Source organism: Oryctolagus cuniculus, chromosome 4 (genome assembly GCF_051225735.1).
Source record: "Oryctolagus cuniculus isolate XC-2025 breed Fujian yellow rabbit chromosome 4, ASM5122573v1, whole genome shotgun sequence".
Classification (NCBI taxonomy): Eukaryota; Metazoa; Chordata; class Mammalia; order Lagomorpha; family Leporidae; genus Oryctolagus; species Oryctolagus cuniculus.
Window position 1 is genome coordinate 120,208,952 of NC_142870.1, and position 20,646 is coordinate 120,229,597.

Genomic DNA, 20,646 nt, shown 5'->3' on the forward strand with positions numbered 1-20,646 from the left:
TCTTAGCTTCACTGGCACTTATAAAGACTTTGTGCAAAAAGGTTTTGTGCAGATAAATGCTACTTAGCTCCCTAAATTGTTTTCACCATCTTAAACTTTTTTAAGCTTGTTTTTTTATTTTATTCAATTGTTCTTAAATCCTCTTACACAGTATTTATCTGAAAGAACCTATATGTAGTGTCAAAAGAGAGGATGAGAAGTTCACACAAATAGAAGTAATAACTGTCAAACTGCAATGGTAAAGGGATATGCAGCATGTTCTCTAATTTTCTGAGGTAAATAGAATGTTTTATGTGGCAATGACTTAGAGTCTGTAAAGTATAGTAATAGCATAAGAAAAACTTTAACCTAAGTCATCACTTAGCCTTGGCTGGATAACGAGAACAACTGTAAAACTTTAAAAAGAAAGTTTTTTTTTTTTAATTGTTCAACTCCTAGAGATTGTTTTTTTTTTTTTTTTCCATGAATTATTTGAGAAAGAAACAAAAAGCTCCGTCCTGCTATTTCACTCCCCAAATGCCTGTAATGTCTAGAACTGGGCCAGAACCAGGAGCTCAGTCTAGGTCTCTCACTTAGGTGGTAAGGACACAATTACTTGGAGCCATTACCTACTGACTCTCAGTGTCTACATTAGCAGGAAGCTGGAGTTAGGAGCCAGAGCCAGATGTTGAACCCAGGTACTCTGATATGGGACATAGGTGCTTAATCAGATTCTTAACTACCAGGAAGAACACCTCAAACTCCACACCTCCCAAGATTCTGTTTAAGTAAAACTCAAATATTTTCTAGAAATCTGATTAGCCTTTAAATAGCTCCTCAGGTAATACTGATATGCAGTTGGAATAGAGACTCGTTGCCTTAGAAATAACAGCACTTTAAAGAAAGAGAAACTGAAAGCTAAATTCAGAATTGATTAATAAAATAGTTTGTCTCTTAGGGCTATTTGTGATTTATTTTACGTTTATCATTAAGTTTGCATTTACTGAGTATGGTACTTATGTCTTGGTATAGGTTTTTGGTTTGTACTTTGTTTTTGTTTTTTCAGAATACATCTTCAGTTTTAATACTGGACTTCATTGAGAATATAGGGCTTGGAATTTTCCTTTAGCCAGCGCTCAAGGAAAGTTAATGTTCTGTATTTTACTTTATAACCAATAGAGATTTCCTTAACTTTTTAACTTCCATGGAATAATTTAGAAAAATAGTACAGTGAATTCCCATATTGATTTATTCTGTGTCCCAACTCTCTCCAGATTATTTTGAATATGAAATATTATTTCATCCAGCATGCATCTCTAAAATTAAAACTTTTCTTTAATATAACCAAAATACTTTTGGCACACTTTAAAAACAAAACAAAACAATACAGTATTGAATATCTAATTTGCAAATTCTGGTTGCTGCTTCCTCATTGTTTTCACTATTTGATCAAATTGATAAACAGAATCCACACAATGCGTCTGGTTGTTATGTCTTTCAAGTTTCTGTTATTCAGTAACTTTACTTTATTCCTTTTAAATTTATTCATTAAAGAAGCTGATTCACTTCAAAACATTGTTGTAAGAATGGAAAGACATCCCATGTTCATGGATTAAAAGACATAATATTGCTAGGATGGCATTGTTCCCCAAGTTTATCTACAGATTAAATGAAAATTAAATGTTAAAATTCCAGGTGTCTCTTTTGCAGAAATTTTCAAGCTGCCCTTTAAATCCATATGGAAACACAGTAAGGCAGAAATAGCCAAAACAATCTTGAACAAAGTTTGAGGAATTTTCACCTTCAAAACTTCAAAGCTAATGTAAACGAGACTGTGATACTGGCATAAGGATAAACATACAGATCAATGAAATAGAATAAAAATTTCCTAAATAAAGCTATACATTTCTGGCCAATTGGTTTGCAACAAAGGTGCCAAACCAGTTCACTGGGAGAAAGAATACTGTTTTTTGAGAAGTAGTGCCAGAACTAATGGATATCCACATTTAAAATAATAAAGTTGGACCCCTACCTCAAACTATATTATGCAAGTTAACTCAAAATGGATCAAGAGCCAAAATTGTAAACCTCTTAAATGAAAATGTAAGCATAAATCTTTATTACTTCAAACTAGGCAGTGGTTTCCAAGATATGTCACCATAAGCACAAGGCGCTAAAGAAAAAAAAAATCATCCGTTGGACTTCACCAAAATTAAAAACCATGCTTGGGGAGTCAAGCAGCGCATTGAAGAACTCCCTCTCTTTCTTTGTTTTTTTCTCCCCCATTCCTGTTATTCTGCCTTTCAAATAAAAAAATCATTTTCAAGAAAGTGCAAAAGTCTGTAGAATGGGAGAAAGTATTTATAAATCATATATGTGAGGGACTGGCGCCGTGGCTCACTTGGTTAATCCTCCACCTGCGGCGCTGGCAACCCATATGGGTGCTGGGTTCTAGTCCTGGTCTCTCCTCTTACAGTCTAGCTCTCTGCTGTGTCCCAGGAGGGCAGTGGAGGATGGCACAGGTGCTTTGACCCCTACACCTGCATGGGAGACCAGGAAGAAACACCTGGCTCCTGGCTTCAGATTGGCGCAGTGCCAGCCATGGTGGCCATTTGGGGAGTGAACCAACGAAAGGAAGACCTTTCTGTCTCTCTCTCTCACTGTTTATAACTCTTCCTGTCAAATAAAAATAAATAAATAAATAAATCATATATCTGAAAAGGAACTTATATCCAAAATATACAAATAAGTCTTTAACAACTCAAAACTAAAAAAGCAATCAGATTTAAAAATCAGCAGATTTGATTTATTCTCCATAAGAGACATATAAATGGCCAATAAGCACATGCAAAAGTGTTCAACATCATTCATTAATCATTAAGAGGGAAAAATAACACATCAAAACCATAGTTAGTACTACTACATGTCCATTGTGGTAGCTGTAATAATATAATAGTAGAGATTAGCAAGGTTGTAAAGAGATTGAATCCTTATATACTGCTACTGGAAATGTAAAATGGCACAGCTGATTTGGATACTGTACCTAAAAAGTTACAGTTAGAATATGAATCAGCAGTTCCTCATTTAGATATATACCCAAAAGAATTTTGTATAAGAGGAAGAAACTTGTATACAAATTTTTCATAGAAGCATTTACTATCTAAAATGATCCTTCTGATTTGTTTGTTTGGTATTTTCTTAAAATAATGTAAGCTTCATAAGAGCTGAAACTTCTATCTTTTCTATTTACACCTCTGTTCATAGATAAGCACATGACAGAAAGTGCTCTGAAATGATTGGTTAGTTGGAATAAAAGAATGGGTGAAAGAACACATGTATCTTTTGTAACCTGTAAGGAGTATTTCACATAGGGCATGATTTCATTAAATCTTTCTACATTTCAGACAGCTGCACTTAGAGCTGTGGGCAACATTGTTACTGGAACTGATGAGCAAACACAAGTAGTTTTGAACTGTGATGCTCTTTCACACTTCCCGGCACTCCTGACACATCCCAAAGAGAAAATTAATAAAGTAAGTATTTTAAAATACTATTTAGTAAATGGCACATAAAATGCTAAGTTTTCATTTATAAAATTAGGATATAAGAGGTATCTGTAATATTGATTATTAATATAAACTGTCATTTAGACATTGAGAGAAAATAAAATAGTCCACTGTTTCTAACATGGATTAATGTATGGTTTTTACCATATGTAAAACAAACCAGTTGTAAAGTGCTCTTTGGCTCTCTTGGAAATGATGAAATAGAGATAATTGGGTGTTGAATGTTGTATGACTGGAAATTATTAGTATTAATGTTAAGAAATTATAAGTTTAATGTTTTATGGATACTTACTAGAGTGTGTGTGTGTGTGTGAGCATGTGTGTGCTTATGGTGGCTATGGAAAGGGGGCACTGAGTGGTGATGCTGATATTGGAGTGCATCTGAGGCTGTTGTAGAAATAACATGGGTTGTTGATTACAACATTGCCGATGATTATGACCCAAAAACAGCTCACCTAAGTAGCCTAACACCCTAAAATCTCTGACAGGTTCATTAAACATGGTCCTGTGATCTGATCCAAAAGAGCCTACGAATACAGTAGTTAATACTACTTTTGGAGTAAAACTTGTTTATTGGTTTTTAAAAATAGAGAAAATTGCTTCCCTTTAGTAAACTGGTAAGTTTAATAAATTTATTGTTAAATTATAATAAAATCCTACATAAGGTATTAGATAATTTGTCTTATTTCATGCTGTCACTTCAGTATAGATTTATTTATGAAACTGGTAAAACACTTAGGACCCACCATTGTGGTATAAAGGTAAATATAAAAAAATCACTAAGGTAGAGCAATAAAGAAATCAAACATCTGGTTCCACGTTAGTACTTCAGAAAAATAGTGCATTGAATAACTAATATGAATAGATATGCTAAAACAACCCAATATTTAATTTTTCATGTCTCTATTGTTTTAGATAATTGATATTTATATACTTTGGCTAGGACTCTTAATCAGAATAGAATAGAGATGAAGCACATTACGTGCAGGAAGGGCACTGAATCTCATTTCCAATAGTTTTAGGAATTGTATTTGTATTACAGTTCATCAGCTCTTTAGTATTTGTTCAGTCAAGCTTCTTTTGAGTCATACTTTTTGGGAGCATTGCTTTCAAGAATTCTTCACAAGGGTTCATTGTGACCTGGATTAGGGCCATTAGCAATTTGTCCAAAAAAAAAACATGGGAAAAGGAGGGTAAAAGGAAGTGAAATTCCTAAGATTTTGATTACAGAATTCATTATATAATAAAACCATTTGGACAGTGTAGTAGCGAGTGCTTTTTTTCTTTAAGTGCAGTTTTTGTTTTTTAATGAGAAATATTAAAAGGGTCTTGTTTTACAGGAAGCAGTGTGGTTCCTCTCTAACATCACTGCAGGAAATCAGCAGCAGGTTCAGGCAGTAATTGATGCCAATCTTGTACCAATGATAATACACCTTTTGGATAAGGTAAGAAAATCACCTTGCATATATCTGAGTAAAAGGAAAGGACTTAAACATGAAAACTATGTGAATATATACTTTTCTGTTTATTTTATTAGAATTTATTTAGTGAAATGGATGCTACAATAAAGTAGCAGTATTAAAGATTTTGAGCTCAACAGTTTTTATATGCAAGCAACATTTGTTTTTGGAAACTCTTGGCCCTTCTTCAATGTCATCCTTTTACCAAGGTTGCTAATGTCCTCAGACTTACTAAAAATACATACTATTAGTACTGAGCATCAATGCCTACATACTATTGTAAGCACTTTACATGTTTAGATTGAGCATCACTAAACTGAAAATCCAAAATTCAAAATGCATCAGAATCAGTCTTTCTAAGCATCAGTGTGATATAAAAAGTGGGAAATTCCACGCTTTACCTCATGTGATAGGTTTCAATCAAAATACATGCACACTAAAAATATTGTACAGGGCCAGCATTGTGGTACAGTGGGATAAACTGCAACCTATGATGCTGACATCCCATTTGAGCACTGGTTTCAGTCCGGCTGCTCCACTTCTGTTCCAGCCCCTTACTAATGCCCTTGGAAAAGTGGCAGAGGATATTCCCAAGTGCTTGGGCCCCTGCCACCCATGTGGGAGAACCAGATGAGTTTTCAGGCTCTGGCTTTGGCCTGGCCCAGCATCAGCTGTTGTGGCCGTTTGGGGAATGAACCAGCAAATAGAAAATCTCTCTCTGTCTCTCCCTCTCTCTCTCTCTAACTCTGCCTTTCAGAAAAATAAATCTTTATAAATAAATTTTAAAATTGGGTATAAAATTATCTCTAGACTGTATAAAGTTTATTTATTTAATTTTATATTTAGACTTTGGTCCCATCCCCAGTATATCTCACTATGTACTGAGTCAGCAAAATACCCAAGACAACTAACTTAGAAAATAGAAAAGCTTTATTTTAGCTCACAGTTTCGGAGGTTCACAGTTCAAGATTGGGCAGGTCACCTTGTTTTGGCGTTTGGTGATGCTGATGATGCAGAATATCACATGGGAATAGACAGAGATCATGTTTCTCTGTATGTGTCTATGTGGTCTTTTGTAAAGCCACCAGAATTGAATCATAAGGGCTCCACTCTTAACAACCCAAGCCATCCAGTCACTTCCCAAAGCCCCATCCCCTCCCCCCCAAAAAAAACACCTCTTAATACATTTAACATAAAACTTTGGGTCCCAAGCCTTTAAACATGTGGGCCTTGGCAGAACATTTAACATCCAAATTAATATCCAAATCTTAGCAGTACTTCAAAAAGGTCATGGAAAATAGAATTAAAAGATAAGTTTATGGGTACAGAAAACTTGTTGTAGTCCATGCATAGTTTTTTCACAGTCCACATTTTTTTGTGAAATTTTTGAAGACCCCTCAAATGCAAATATTCCAAAGTTCAAAAAAATCCGAGATTTGAAACACTTCTTTCCCAGGCATATCAGATAAAAGCTACTTAACCTTTGTTAACTCATTTGATATATTATGCCTCTAAGGGTCAGGATTGTTCTCATTTGACTGGTGAAGAAACTATGGCATGCATGGACAAATAAATTGCCCCAAATCAAATAGTAAGTATGCTATTAATTGTATGCCATATCATCTCTTGTGCTTGTATTAACATTTGGGAAAGGGGCAAGTGTTATAGCACAGTGACCTGAGCCACTGCTTGTGATGTGACACGTCATATTGGAGTGCCTGGTTTGAGACCTGGTTATGCCATGCTTCTAATTCAGCTTCCTGCAAATGCACACCCTGGGAGGCAGCAGGTGATGGCTCAGGGGCTTGAATCTTTATACCCACACAGGAGTCCTAGATGCAGTTCCAGGTTCCTGGCTTTGGCCTGACGCAGCCCCAACTATTGCTGCCATTTGGGAAGTGAACCAATGGATGGATAATTCTCTTTCACAGTTTCTTGCTTTGCCTTTCAAATTAATAAAAATAAACAGACTTTCAAAAAACAAAAAATATAGTGTCACAATGACAGCATCAATTTTTTTGAATACTGGTCTGTGATTAAAGAAAAGATATCTTGTGTATCTTCTATGCCTCCATTTTTCCTGTAAATTGGTAGATAAAATCAAATGTTTTAGGCAATAGCTATATACACTACTATGTTGTTTCCAATAATTCAAATCAGGAACCAATATTTTGTCATACATCTAGTGATTTCAGGATTGATGAGTGATTTTCATTTGTTACTACCGTACTGCACATGGTAATTGTGAAGTTATCCATCAGTCTTTCATCTAATAGCTTTTTAGGTAGTAATTGATGAATGTTTCATGGACCTCTTATTTTACTAGAAGTTGCGAAATGGTTACTTTCTAATTCTGTCATTTATGTATTGCCACAATTCTTCAGTAAAGCGCTAAAAAAAGATTTATTTGTATTTATTTGAAAAGTAGAGTTAGAGAGCAAGAGACAGAAAGGAAGATCTTGTATCTGCTGGCTGGTTCATTCTCCAAATTGCCACAACAGCCAGGAGCCTAGAACTCTATTCAGGCTTCCCATGTACGTGGCAGGAGCCAAAGCATTAGGGCCATTTTCTGCTGTTTTTTCAGACACGTTAGCAGGGAACTGGTTTAGATGGAACAGCCAGGACTTAGCAGTGCCCATATGGGGTGCTGGCTTATCAGATGGCGCCTTAACCCACTGCACCACAACAGTGGCCCCTGAAATGCTTTTCTTTATTAGCCATTAATTACTCCAAAATGTAACTCATTTAGAAAAGGCAAGATAAGTGCTTGGTTTTTCTTATCCATTTTTTTAAAGAATGAGATAGTTCCCTAACAACCTCAAAAAGAGACCAGAATGGATTTTTTAGTATCATTAGGAAAATATGAATTATCATTTTTTGGCAAGATTTAGTCTATTTCAATTAATGGTTTAGTGGTTTTGATATTCAAGTTGCCCCTGATGAACAGGAACTTCTTTAGGTTGGTACCTGTGTATTTGACATCACCCAATAGCTTTTGAGAGCTCTATATGACATGATTCCCAGGCTTATCTTGTATACTTTCTGACCTAGACTTGGAGTTAAATGTTTCTCCATTGTGTGTTAATTCTTTCAGTAGGAAATGGTGTTTAAGGATCATAGTTCAGGTATAAGAGTGATCATTGTTAAAAGGTTGTTATTACTTCTGGGCCTGAGTAAACAAAGTAAGTGATAATTTTTTAAGAAAAATTCATTTATTTATTTGAAAGAGTCACAGAGAGAAAGATTTTCCATGTATTTATTCACTCCCAAGATGGCTGTAATGGTCTGCACTGAATACATTATTTTAAAGTATATCATTGATGACAAAAATCCTGAGTTTCATAAGAGAAAATAACACAAATATAAATATATTTTACATAAATACATATTACATATGTGTACATAGACTGTCTATACATATAACCTATATAAAAATGAGACCACATTGCTGCTAATTTTTAACATTTTTTCCTTTTTTAAAAAAATTTTTAATTTGAAATAGAGATCATCTTTCCATTGATTCACTCTCCATATTCTTCCAGTAGCTAGGATTAAGCCAGGCTGAAGCCAGGAGTATAGAACTCCATCTGGGTTTCCCATATGGATGGTAGAGACCCAAGTACTTAATTCATCATCTGCTGCCTCCTAGAATGCACATTAACATGGAGCTGGCACCAAAGCAGGCACTCTGACAGGAGATGCAGGCATCCCAAGCATGCTCTCAACTGCTACGCCAGATGCCCTCTCCCAAAATGTATTTTTATAATGAGAGAATTTGCGTTTTTGTTTTTTTGTTTTTGTTTTTAATGTATATTCATCCCATCAGTGATATGCTTAAAATAAGATCACTTGAAATTAAACATGATACATAGTTATTTGCTTCCATTTGTTCTTTATTTTTTTGATTATTTAGATGTTTTAATTTGGGGTTTTTCTGTTACAGTTTTTTTTTGTTTTAAGATTTATTGATCTGTTTGAAGGGCAGAGTGACAGAGGGTGAGACAGAGAAGGGGAAAGAGCAATCTTCCATCTGCTGGTTCACTCCCCAAATGCTGCAACAGCCAGGACTAAACTAGGCTAAAGTCAAGAGCCCAGAACTCCATCCTGGCATCCCATGATGGTAGCAAGTACCAAAATAGTTGGGCCATAATTTGCTGCCTTCCCAGGTCTGTTATCAGGAAGCTGGATCAGAAGCAAAAGATCCAGAACTCATCTGGCACTCCCAATATGGGATGTGGGCATCCCAAGTGGCAGCTTAATCTGCTGTGCCTTATTGCCAGCACCATTATATAAAACTATTTATGTGGTTTCCCAGTGAAAGAATATGTACTTTTTTCAAGGTACATGAGCACCACTCTAATTTCCATTTTTGTCCATTGCTTCCTATTCCATCTTCCTTTAAAAGTAATAATTTTTATTGGTTTATTTATTTGAAAGGCAGAGTTACAGAAAGGCAGAAGCAGAGAGACAGAAGTCTTCCATCTGCTGGTTCACCAAACGACCGCAACAGCCATAGCTGGGCCAATCAGAAGCCAGGAGCTTCTGGTTCTGCAATGCAGGTGGTGGAGCCCAAGGACTTGAGCCATATTCTGCTGGTTTCCCAGACCATAGCAGAGAGCTGGATAGGAAGTGGAGCAGCCAGGACTCAAACCAGCGCCCATAAGGCATGTCAGCATTGCAGGCAGTGGCTTTATCCGCTACACCACAGTGCTGGCCCCACAAATACATATTCAAGTGCTTATTTCTACCCTTCCTTGCACAGAAGATAACATACTAAATATTCTCACGTTGCTTTATTTTAATAGTTCCTAGAGATCACTCCTATGACACTATATATATAGAGAGCTTCCTTGTTTATTTTTTCCTTACTCCTTTTATCACCATATGGTAATGCAATATATAGATAATGTACTCAGTCATTTTATTATTGATGCCATTTGAGATGTTTCCAGTGTTTTGCTTTTAAATAGTAGTATTTTATTAGGAATAGCTTGTTCAGTTTTCTCTCTTTGCCAGATAAGATTTTGGATTATTGGATCTATAGATGAACAATAATGCCAATCATGTTGGATTAAATATAAGAATTATTACCTTTAAATTTTAACTATTTTGCTATCCTATCAGCTTCACTAACAGATACTTCCATTTTCTCAGTTTGATAAATATAAAAAGATATTTCATTGCTGTTTTAATTTGCATTTCTCTTATTTTTTTGTAATAGGCTTTTTTTTGCTAGTCTTCGTAATATCTAACAATATCTTAATATCTAATAATTGATGGTTATTTCATTTAGTAGACTTATTGTTATTAGCCGGTTATGCCCCTGCTAGTAATTTTAGCTGCTTTTACTGTGGGTAAGTTAGGGTGCTGTTCTGACCATATATAAAAAAGTACATAATATTGTTTTAAATTTTTTTATATTTTAAATTTTTTCAAAGATTTGTATATTTGACAGAATTATGGAGAGATCTCCTCCGTCCACTGATTTACTCCCCAGATGGCTGCAGTTGCCAGAGGTGGGGCAAGGCAAAGCCAGGAGCTTCTTCTGTGTCTCCTTTGTGGGTGCAGGGACCCAAACAATTGGACCTCCCCTTCTTCTTTTCCCAGACTTTAATCAGGGAGCTGGACAAGAAGTAGAGTAACCAGAACATGAACTGGTACGCATATAGGATGCTGGTATCAAAGGCAATGACTTTAACCTGCTACATCACAACTCCAGCCCCTATTTTCGATTATTTTCTTGGTAAATTCTCAAAAGTGGATTACTAAATTAAATATGCGACTTTTTGAGTGATTTTTAAGAACACCATTTTTCAGTTTATGTTTGGAAGACAATATATAAAATCTTTACCATAATTTCATTAAGTGGTATTTTTAAAAATTCTTATATGTTTAAAAGAATATCTTTTTTAACTTTATATGGTAAAATTTAGACTTTTCTGAATTTTCTTTACTAATTTATTTCATTTTATCATTGATTTTATTTGAAGTGTTATTAAATAGTAATGTCAAGTCAGTTTGTTTCCAGGAAAGTTCATAAAAAGGTCTCCTACATATGTGTAGGATATAGTTGATATAGCTCAAAGGCTTATCTTAAGTAAAAATTATATGTAGAGAGTCTAGGAGGAAAACTGGGGAAATAGTTAAAAAATCACTTCAGAAAACATATTATCCAGTTAATCCTATATTGCAGTTTGTAGCCGTTTGCTTTTGCTTTTCACAGGGGGATTTTGGCACTCAGAAAGAAGCTGCTTGGGCCATAAGTAACTTAACAATTAGTGGAAGGAAAGATCAAGTAAGTTAAGCTTTATTTCTCAAAACTAATCAAATAACAGTCCAAATAATCCTATGATTTAGAATTAGGTAAATCATAATGTAAGAAAAATAGTAAGAAAGCAGGCATTCTGTTATTTTTTTCCCCTATATAAAAGTATCACCTTCACTTCTCTTAGGGATATTCTGTTGAAGAGAAATGTTCTTCCAGTCATCAACCTATAATAATTTTCTAATCCAGGATAAGATTGAGGCTGCTATAGTCACGGGTTTTGTGTATGTGTGTGTGTGTGTGTGTGTGTATTCCTGTGTTCACAGAACATACTTTTTTTTTTAAGAAAGAACAGACTATTTAAGTTAGTTAATATATGGCAGGAAGAAACAGCTTTATAAATTGTCCTAATAAATGAATGACAACACGGAAGCAAAATAAAAACAGCAACAGCAATAAACAGATTCACCAACAGCAAGTCAAACAAGCAATTAACCATCAGCCAGGTGTCTAAGACTAGTAAGTAGAGTGAGAAATATGAGGTGACTGGAATGTAAAATTGAAAGGCTATTCAGAGGCCTGTAAGTAACAAAACTTAAGCTGTGCCAACTGGCAAAGAAACAGTAGTGTTATTAAAAGGCTCAGATCTGTTTCACAGAGCAGGTAAAGAGGGTGACTTCAGAGCTAGGTGACAGTAGATTCCCAGAAAGCAGTGGCCTGGTGATGAGCAGTGAATTCACTTAAATATGAATACAAAAAATAGAAATAATAACATAAATAATGAAATATTTAAGTGATTGTAAAATATTACAAATATAATAGTGAATTGAGAGGTAATCAGGCATGTGAGAGTGCTAAATATTACAGCAAAGCAGCCCGTGATGCCATCACATTGACCATTGTAATTTTTAAAAATAATACCTTTTCATTTCAATTTTTTTCTAAATTCAAGAAAAATAAGCTTGCTATATGTCAAAAGGAGCTTAATTTGGGTTAATTTATCGTGTGAGAGAGGAGATTATGTGTCCATGCTCAAAATTCCAAAGTCAAAATGATTCCAGTGAGATGATATGATACACAGACAGTTAACCTACATTTTATATTTCATGGTGTTTTTATTTGTCAGGTGGCCTACCTTATCCAACAAAATGTTATCCCACCTTTTTGCAACTTGTTGACTGTAAAAGATGCACAAGTTGTGCAAGTAGTACTCGATGGACTAAGTAATATATTAAAAATGGCTGAAGATGAAGCAGAAACCATAGCCAATCTTATAGAAGAATGTGGAGGTAAGTTTGTTATCAGCTATTCCAAATTCTAATGCTCTTTTTTTAGCTGCCTTTATTTTCTTGCTAATATAACACTTCTGTATTTTTCTCTCTTAAGTAACAGAATAATGTAAATATTATGTGTAGAATTCTGCTCAGCCTTTTGAATATATATATGCTTAGGTAACTTAATTGCTGCTATAGATTGAACAGGCACTGTGCTAAGGTACTGGGAACATAGTGGTAACAAGACATAATCCTTACCCTCAAGGCATGTAGTCTAGTCTTGGAGATAAATATGAACTGATTTAATGTGCTAATTACCCTAATAGAAATGTACAACAAAATGGGATACCTAATCCATCCTGGAAGAAGCAGGAAGTGGCACCTGAGCTGGATTTTGAGAGATGAATAAGGATTAATAAAGTAAAAAGGGATGAAAGGTGTTCCAGGCAGAGATAACACCATGAGCACAGTCTGAGGTGAGAAATAGCATTCAGCAAATTATAAGTAGTTCAGTGTTGCTGAATCATAAAATATGGGGTAGAAATTGCCAACTTCTAGCTGGAGAAGCAGCCAATAACCAGACCCCTCCAAAGTCTTACAAGCTTTGTAGAACAGCAGATATTTTATGCTATAGGCTGAAATTCCCAAATCTGGCTGTGTACTAGAGCTACCTGGGATTTAAACAACACATACTCGCCTTCAACTCTTAAAGTTATTAACATATAGACAGGACACAAAGTCTCAAATGTGGCTGTGAAACAGATTGTGAATGTTGTCAACCTAGATAATCATAAAAGTAAAAGTATTTAAGACATTATTTGAGAAGTGAATAGAAGGGAAAATAAGTGCAATAGTAGGAAAACCTTTATCTTCAACCAAGTGCGAGAGTTAGAAGCCTGAAAATTAATAAGAAATAGTTGTATTTAAAGTTACTAAAGTGATAAATAGAATAACAAAACATGACATATTACTTTCAAATTAGGAAAAGGGGATGAGGAATATCAAGAACGAATTAGGGAGTAGGTACCAGAAAAGTTAACAAAAGGAATAATTATTTCTACTACTTGATTTTTTTTATTGGCATATAAATATGTTTTAATTGTTAAACTAAAAATATAGGTTCTTGAACATTGCCTACCTTATTGGTGGTGAAACCCAGAAATATGTATTTTGTAAGGACACCAATGGAGTCTGCTTGCTATAGAGTATGGCCAGCAGGTAGAGCATTTTAATGATGTTAGTGGGAGGGGTTGGGTGACATAGGATTTTGAGAATATTATGGGACATCAAAGGAAAGGGGAATTTAGACTTTCTTTTAGATTTGGGTTAATATTGTTTGTCAGCAAGTAAGAATACAGTTGTAGAACAGTTTAAATGAGAAAGATAACAAACTATGGGATAATTTTAGTTCTAAATATCTGTAAAATGTCCTGATGGAATTACCATGCAAGCATTTAAAATTTTTTGCATGAGAAGCTCAGAAAAGAAATAAAGCTGTTCACTTGCAAATCTTCAACCTACATGTTGAAGTTAAGTTTTTTAATGTAAGGATCACCAAAAGGAAAGCACATAGAATGATTAATGAGCCTGCATAACTTCTTCCATTTAAAAAAAAAAGAGGAAAAACTTTGCTTATGAAGGGGCAATTTCACTTTATTTCAGAAGCCTTAAAATATTACTCCTATAAAGCAAAACAAGATCCATTTTGCATGTCAACCAGTTATTTTTTCAGTGTTTCTGCCTAAGATTTAATAAACTGTTCACAGGGAAGGTTCCTTTTTCCCCTGAAATACGGTGATTGATCTTGATCATTTTCCCATACAATTACCAGGTATTTTGAGCATAATATTTGTTAATCATATTAGTATTTCTGATTTTTTTCATATAGGAACACTTCAAAAAGTTCATTAAAAATGAAATTAAAAGTACATATTTAAATGAACTTTTTGAGAATCCCTCACAACTGTTCTCTAGAAAAACTTAGAAGGTACTAGGAAGTAGGAAGATTTTACTTTTTACTTTTAAGAAACAAAAGCAATTTTACATATTGTTTCTATATGTATTGGTTATATATTATTCTACTTAACTCATTATGTCTCATTCTATGTAAAGGACACCTATAAAGACTTAAATTGAGCAATAAATAAACCATTGTGGTACCTTTGAAATAAATATGTCATTGAAATATTCATAGAATTGAAAACTTGGGACTTAATGGGTTAATACAGAGTCTAGATGTCCCATTGCTTACTTACACGTCTACATGAAGTTAGACACTCAAGTTGTTCAATTTTATAATATAAATATGCTATTGTGTATTTCCAAGATTATTACAATTTGTTAAAACATTACCATTGTTTTACTTAATAAAATTTCTTGCAGGACTGGAGAAAATTGAACAACTTCAAAATCATGAAAATGAAGACATCTACAAATTGGCCTATGAGATCATTGATCAGTTCTTCTCTTCAGATGATGTATTTCATAACTTTGTAGTTTTCTTATTTTTATGTAAAAACCTTATTCTAGATGACGTAGGATAGTAAACTACAGGATATGTGTGTGTGTGTTTTAATTAGATAGATGACAGGTAGTGTCACTTGCTTAAAGAAACACCTATGTCAGGATTTTTAAGTCCTTTCAGGGTATATTAACTCTTATGGCAAAATGATAATTTTTTTAAGTTTATTAAGACACACATTTTGAACTCTTTGGAAACTTTTTTTTAAAGATTTATTTATTTATTTGAAAGGCAGAGTTACAGAGGCAGAGAAAGGTCTATCCATTGGTTCACTCCACAAATGGCTGCAATGGCCAGAGCTGGGCTGATCAGAAACCAGGAGTTTCTTCTGGGTCTCTCACACTGGTACAGGGGCCCAAGGACCTGGGCCATCTTCTGCTGCGTTCCCAGGCTATAACAGAGAGAACTGGATGGGAAGTAGAACATCCAAGACTCAAATTGGTGCCCATATAGGATGTTGGCACTGCATGCAGCAGCTTTACCCACTATGCCACAGCCTCAGCCCCAAAATAATAATTTTTTTGACACCAGATGAGTCACATTTTATTTAAACTTGATGTATTGATAGTCCTCATATTTTTATTGGTAATAGCATAACATTTATAAATCTGTGATATTAGCATATGTCCTTTAATAAATCCTTTATGATAAAATTTAGGTAATTCACATTTGAATGTTGTCACTTTTATTTTTATTTGGTAACCAAAAACAAATATGAAGAAGATAGATAAAATGAAACTGTTACTGATTATCAGATAAGAGAAAGGTACTTTATAATATAAAATATAGTGTATAAAAATATTTTCAGATTGTCAGTATATATTAGTTGAAATTTATTATTACCTCTTTGGAAAACTAAAAACAGTTGCCTCTTAGAAAAATATAATGACTAAATAGAGCCAACAGTGGATTTCTTGAAATATTTTCTCACCTTTTCAAAGAATGACTCTTATTATATACTCTTCCTCAATATCAAAATAGTAAAATTATGTTATTAATCATTATTTTGTTAAGCATGAATGGTTTGAACATGAACCTAATAAGGAAAATGCCACAAAAGAAAATTATAGGGGCCAGTATTGTATTGCAGTGGGTAAAGCCACAACCTGAAACACTGGCATCCCATATGGGTGCCAGTTCATGTCCCTACTGCTGTACTTTGGTCCTGTTCCCTACTAATGCACACAGAAAAGCAGTGGAAGATGGCTCAAGTGCTTAGACCTCTGCACCCAAGAGAGAGACCTGGAAGAAGCTCCTGGCTTTGGCCTAGCCAGTCCCAGCCATTGAGGCTATTTGGGGTATGAACCAATAGATGGAAGATCTGTTTCTATCTCTTCCTCTCTGTAACTCTGCCTTTCAAAAAAAATAAATAAATCTTTAAAAAAATTAGACTATTTTTAGTTTTGTCCAAGCTAAGGCTTTTTTTTATCAGAAATAAATCCAGAAAAGGAACATTCTCTTAAGAGTAGTTTCTTTTTAAACTTTTATTTATGTGAAAGGCAAAGCAACAGAGACAGATAAAAAGAGATCTTCCTCTCTCCTGGTTCACTCCCTAAATATCTACAACAGCTGGGGCTTGATCAGGCCAAAGCCAGGAGCCCGAAAATCCACCCAAGTCTCCCATGTGGGTTTCAGGGACCATTGAGCCATTGCCTGATGCTTCCTTGAATGCATATTAGCAGGAAGCTGGGTCTGAGCAGAGCTGGGACTCTAATGCAGGCACTGCAATATATGATAAAGGCATCCCTCTACTTAACAATGCCCACTCCTAAGAAAACTTTTATTTCATTTCTTTAAGTTGAATTTTTTCAAGTCCAAATTTGCAATTATGTGACTAACAAAATGAGAAGACCTTATGATTTCTTTTTGTTTAAAAATTTTTGTTTATTTGGAAGACAGAGACAGAAGACAGATCTCCATCTGCTGATTTCTCTCCCTAAATGCTCACAATAGGCAGAGCTAGGCTAAGCCAAAGCCAGGAAGCCTAGAGTCAGTACAGCTCCTCCCATATTGGTAGAACAGACCCAAGTAGGTGTACTACCGCCTTTCATAGTGCACATTAACAAGATGTGAGATTGTAAATGGAGCTAGGACTCAAACCTAGGCATTCCAGTATGGGATGGATACTGGTCTCTTAGTTGCTGTGCCAAATGCCCACCCCAAGGCCAGGAAGTTTTTGTTCTTTCTTACATTGTGGAAAGAGTAATTCAGATGATTTTCTTGATTATAGGAACCACACTGTAGGTTTGTAACTTCATGAATTTCAAGAGTGTTTAGATATAAAGCATGTTGTATATTGTTGGTTAATTAGCAAAACTGTTATTATCTTGAAGCCAAATACCATTCATTTCCAATTATTATTTATAAGTTGACCAGATTGATTATGCTTACTTCCCAAAAGTAGTGGTGTTAATTTTTTAAATGTCATCAACTTAACTTGCTCGGTATAAGGGAAGTAATAGTGAGTACTAGTATATATGTTTTGATTTGAGACCTAGGACCATCTCCCAATCTATTTCTACTATTTGATTATATTAGAAGATAGCCATTCTGCTTATTGTTTCTTCTCATTGTAGTGTCCCTTAAGAAAAAACCTTTGCAAAGTGTATCAGCTTTCTAAAGAATGGTGGGGCAAGATTGACACTTACCTCTCTACAACTTTTTTTAAGGATAGTGAGAATAATGCTATTCTGCAGTTTACTACATACATTAAAACTAATCACATTCTTTTCTTTTTCCCCTTAGATTGATGAAGATCCTAGCCTTGTTCCAGAGGCGATCCAAGGTGGAACATTTGGTTTCAATTCATCTGCCAATGTACCAACAGAAGGGTTCCAGTTTTAGAAAGATGTTGTGGAAGTTAGGTACAATGCAGCACTGAGATATATATATATATATACATATATATAAAAAGGTTTGATCCATCAAGCTTGGCTCATGGGATCTGCTGCTGCATTAAATCGGGAAAGAAAATGTGAAGATTTCATTTGGAATCACAGAAAATGCCCAAATGAGGTCTAGATGGCGAGTGGGTGCGAGTGAGAATGAGTGGCAAATGTAATGAAAACTTTACATGGATGCTTATATAGGTTGTTCAAAGTAAAAAGGGCTACAGGTCACAGATCTTCAGTGCCTGAGAAAGGAACATTGACTTAACTCTATATCAATTGAGGGGAAAGTGCAGTATTGTCATCTTCAAGCCTTGTAAGCATAAAAGAGAAAAGAATGCCCATATAAGTCAAAGGAACATGAGCCCAGGCCTTGCTATGAAGCAGTGTGTGAGTGGACAATGTTGAATGAATGTCTGGCTCAGTGATAAAGAGCCAGGTTCATCTTTCAAATCTAGGGCTCTTCACTCATGAAGCAGACTCCTAGTCCTGGAGTGACTGTGTACGAGAGTGTGGTTGTGGTGCTGTATGTGAACGCATGCAAGCTTGATTCGCCTTCAGGGGGGCTGATAACAAACCTAGTAAATCATCAGAGTGAGATCATAAGTGTTATTGTACACTGGACATGAAAACAAAGACCGGTTTAGCAGCAGACATTGGTTTACTCTGCAGCCTGTGTTTTCTATTTCCTCTATTCCCTTTCCCCATCCCACCCTTTTTTTTTTTTTTTTAATTTACTTTACCTAATATGGCTTTTTTTTTTAGTTGCTTCTCAAGTCAGAAAACTTCAGGAAGGTTTCCCTGTGCATTTGCACCAGATGAATGTTTGATGCTATGAAAAGCTTTCCATATCATCAAAACTAATTTGTGTAGATTTTTGCATGAAAAAAATCATAAATTTCCCTCAAAATAGACTGTGTTGCAGTACACAAGTTGCCATAATAGTATAAAAACAGTAAAATGTGCTTAAAAGGCCATCCTTTTCATTTTCAGAGATAACATAAAGATCTTTGCATGAAGTAAATCTACAGCATAGTTCATTTTTAGATTTTGTTGAGTCCTGTAAAGAAGAAGAAGAAAAAAGTTTCAGTTGTGGTAGAATACCGTGCTGTGTTTAAATGTTACTTGTTTTCAAACTTTGTTTTCTATGAAAATGATATGGAAACTTCTAAAATGGAATTTGGTGCATATGTACTGCTGAATAAAGACCGATGAAGAGGTTTGAGTAGATGTACAAATCAAGTAATGGTTTGAACACCTTTAATAATATGCCTAATCTGTTCAATTGTTTTAGAATCTTTTTATCTTAGATGTAGGCAGCCATGAACAATCTATTTTGAGCCACTTTAGAGAGAAAACTTTGTATTTTTAAAACTTGCATAAAAGTTATGCAAGTGGTTTTTATAAATTGGAATAATGCCTCAGTTTTGAGGTTATGCACACTAAATTAAATGTGACATAAATTAATTTGTACAAAAAGAACTCTTTATAAGGTGGCTCATTGTAGGAAATCCTGTGCCTTCCCCTTTGAGCACAAGTGTTGCATGAACAACAGTTTGCTATAAGAAACATACCAGATTAGCCACCATTAGCATCTATATCTACTTTGTGTTTAAAAATCAACTGGTAATTCTGAAACACTGTAGAATGGATAAAAATTATTTTGTGATCATAACTCTTTGTTGAACTAGAGTATTTTTGCAGCATTCCTTGTCATCAGAAACATGGTTAAAGTTTAAAACTAGAAGCAGCAGAAAACTAGCTTGTAAAATTTATCCAAGTAGACTGCAGGCTAGGCTGTCTTGGGGAAATAAACATTAAAACTTAAAGCAATGTTTTACATGGGATGTGTGTGTGTGGTGTGTGGATTTTTTAAATGTTAATCTTTAAATTAGACTATAACTCAGTGAATGAATTAGCTTGTTGTCTTTCTTAAGCTCTTTACCTAGGGCCAACAAAACAAGAAATCTCATTCTGTAATTTCAATATGTACATACTAATATTTTGGCCCACTGAATTTGCTCAGTTGACACGGTCTATGCTTCTGCTTTCTGTTTGTCAAAGCCAAGATTTTAACCTTCCTTCACTTTCCCAGCAAAATAGACTGAGAGAAAGAATATGAGCTGTATTTTATCTCTGAACCCAACTTCAACATGTTTCCAGATGATAGATTATATACAAAGGGTGGTTTATATAGAAGACTTTAGTTCCTAGAAGATAAATGCAACATTACTTTACATAATTCTTGTTTTTAGTAAAGAAAAATCTGGTTCAAAGTCAGTCACTGAGTTTTTGCTAGGCCAAATGATTTTTATAGAATATCCTTTTTTATAAAATAGGTAGGGTGATATTATGATAATAATTTGAGTATAAGGACTACCTGATGGTCTAAATATTTTTCCTGTGATCTTGTATGGGGACATAAATTTTCTAATAGAATTCTGGGAAAGGCTTTGGCGTGTCTGAGATTGTTTCAATACAGTTAACAGTTCACCAGAGTTACCTGGTTTAAACACAACTTTTTAAATTCTCCGTCTAGGTAATGGATTTATTTTTAACAAACCATTACTCTGATGGTAGGGGTAGGTGTTGGGGTGGGAATGGAATAATAAGCCTGTGTCCCTGATTTTTTTTTTCATCTTAGGACTTCTGTTGAGTATGGTGCCCTTCTCACATGCTTTAAAATAAGAATG

At 34.7% G+C, this 20,646-nt stretch overlaps 1 protein-coding gene and 1 non-coding gene across 3 annotated transcripts in view; both read left to right on the forward strand.

Annotated features, from left to right (window-relative positions):
* Positions 1-19,800, forward strand: part of KPNA4 (karyopherin subunit alpha 4) — a 65,627-nt gene extending 45,827 nt beyond the window's left edge. Inside the window, exons 12-18 of one of the 2 annotated variants that reach the window (XR_016233228.1) lie at positions 3,384-3,512; positions 4,886-4,990; positions 6,522-6,596; positions 11,229-11,300; positions 12,397-12,559; positions 14,927-15,021; positions 17,811-19,800. Coding sequence is in view for 1 of the 2 variants with exons in the window: in XM_002716340.6 (XP_002716386.2) it covers positions 3,384-3,512; positions 4,886-4,990; positions 11,229-11,300; positions 12,397-12,559; positions 14,927-15,021; positions 17,811-17,909 (663 nt within the window). In the remaining variant the exon portion in view is untranslated. The remainder of the gene's footprint in view (positions 1-3,383; positions 3,513-4,885; positions 4,991-6,521; positions 6,597-11,228; positions 11,301-12,396; positions 12,560-14,926; positions 15,022-17,810) is intronic. The other variant, XM_002716340.6, reaches the window with a different exon arrangement.
* On the forward strand, positions 3,733-4,066 carry LOC127483099 (small Cajal body-specific RNA 7). Its single transcript, XR_007909062.3, has one exon.
* Positions 19,801-20,646: the final 846 nt, after the last annotated feature.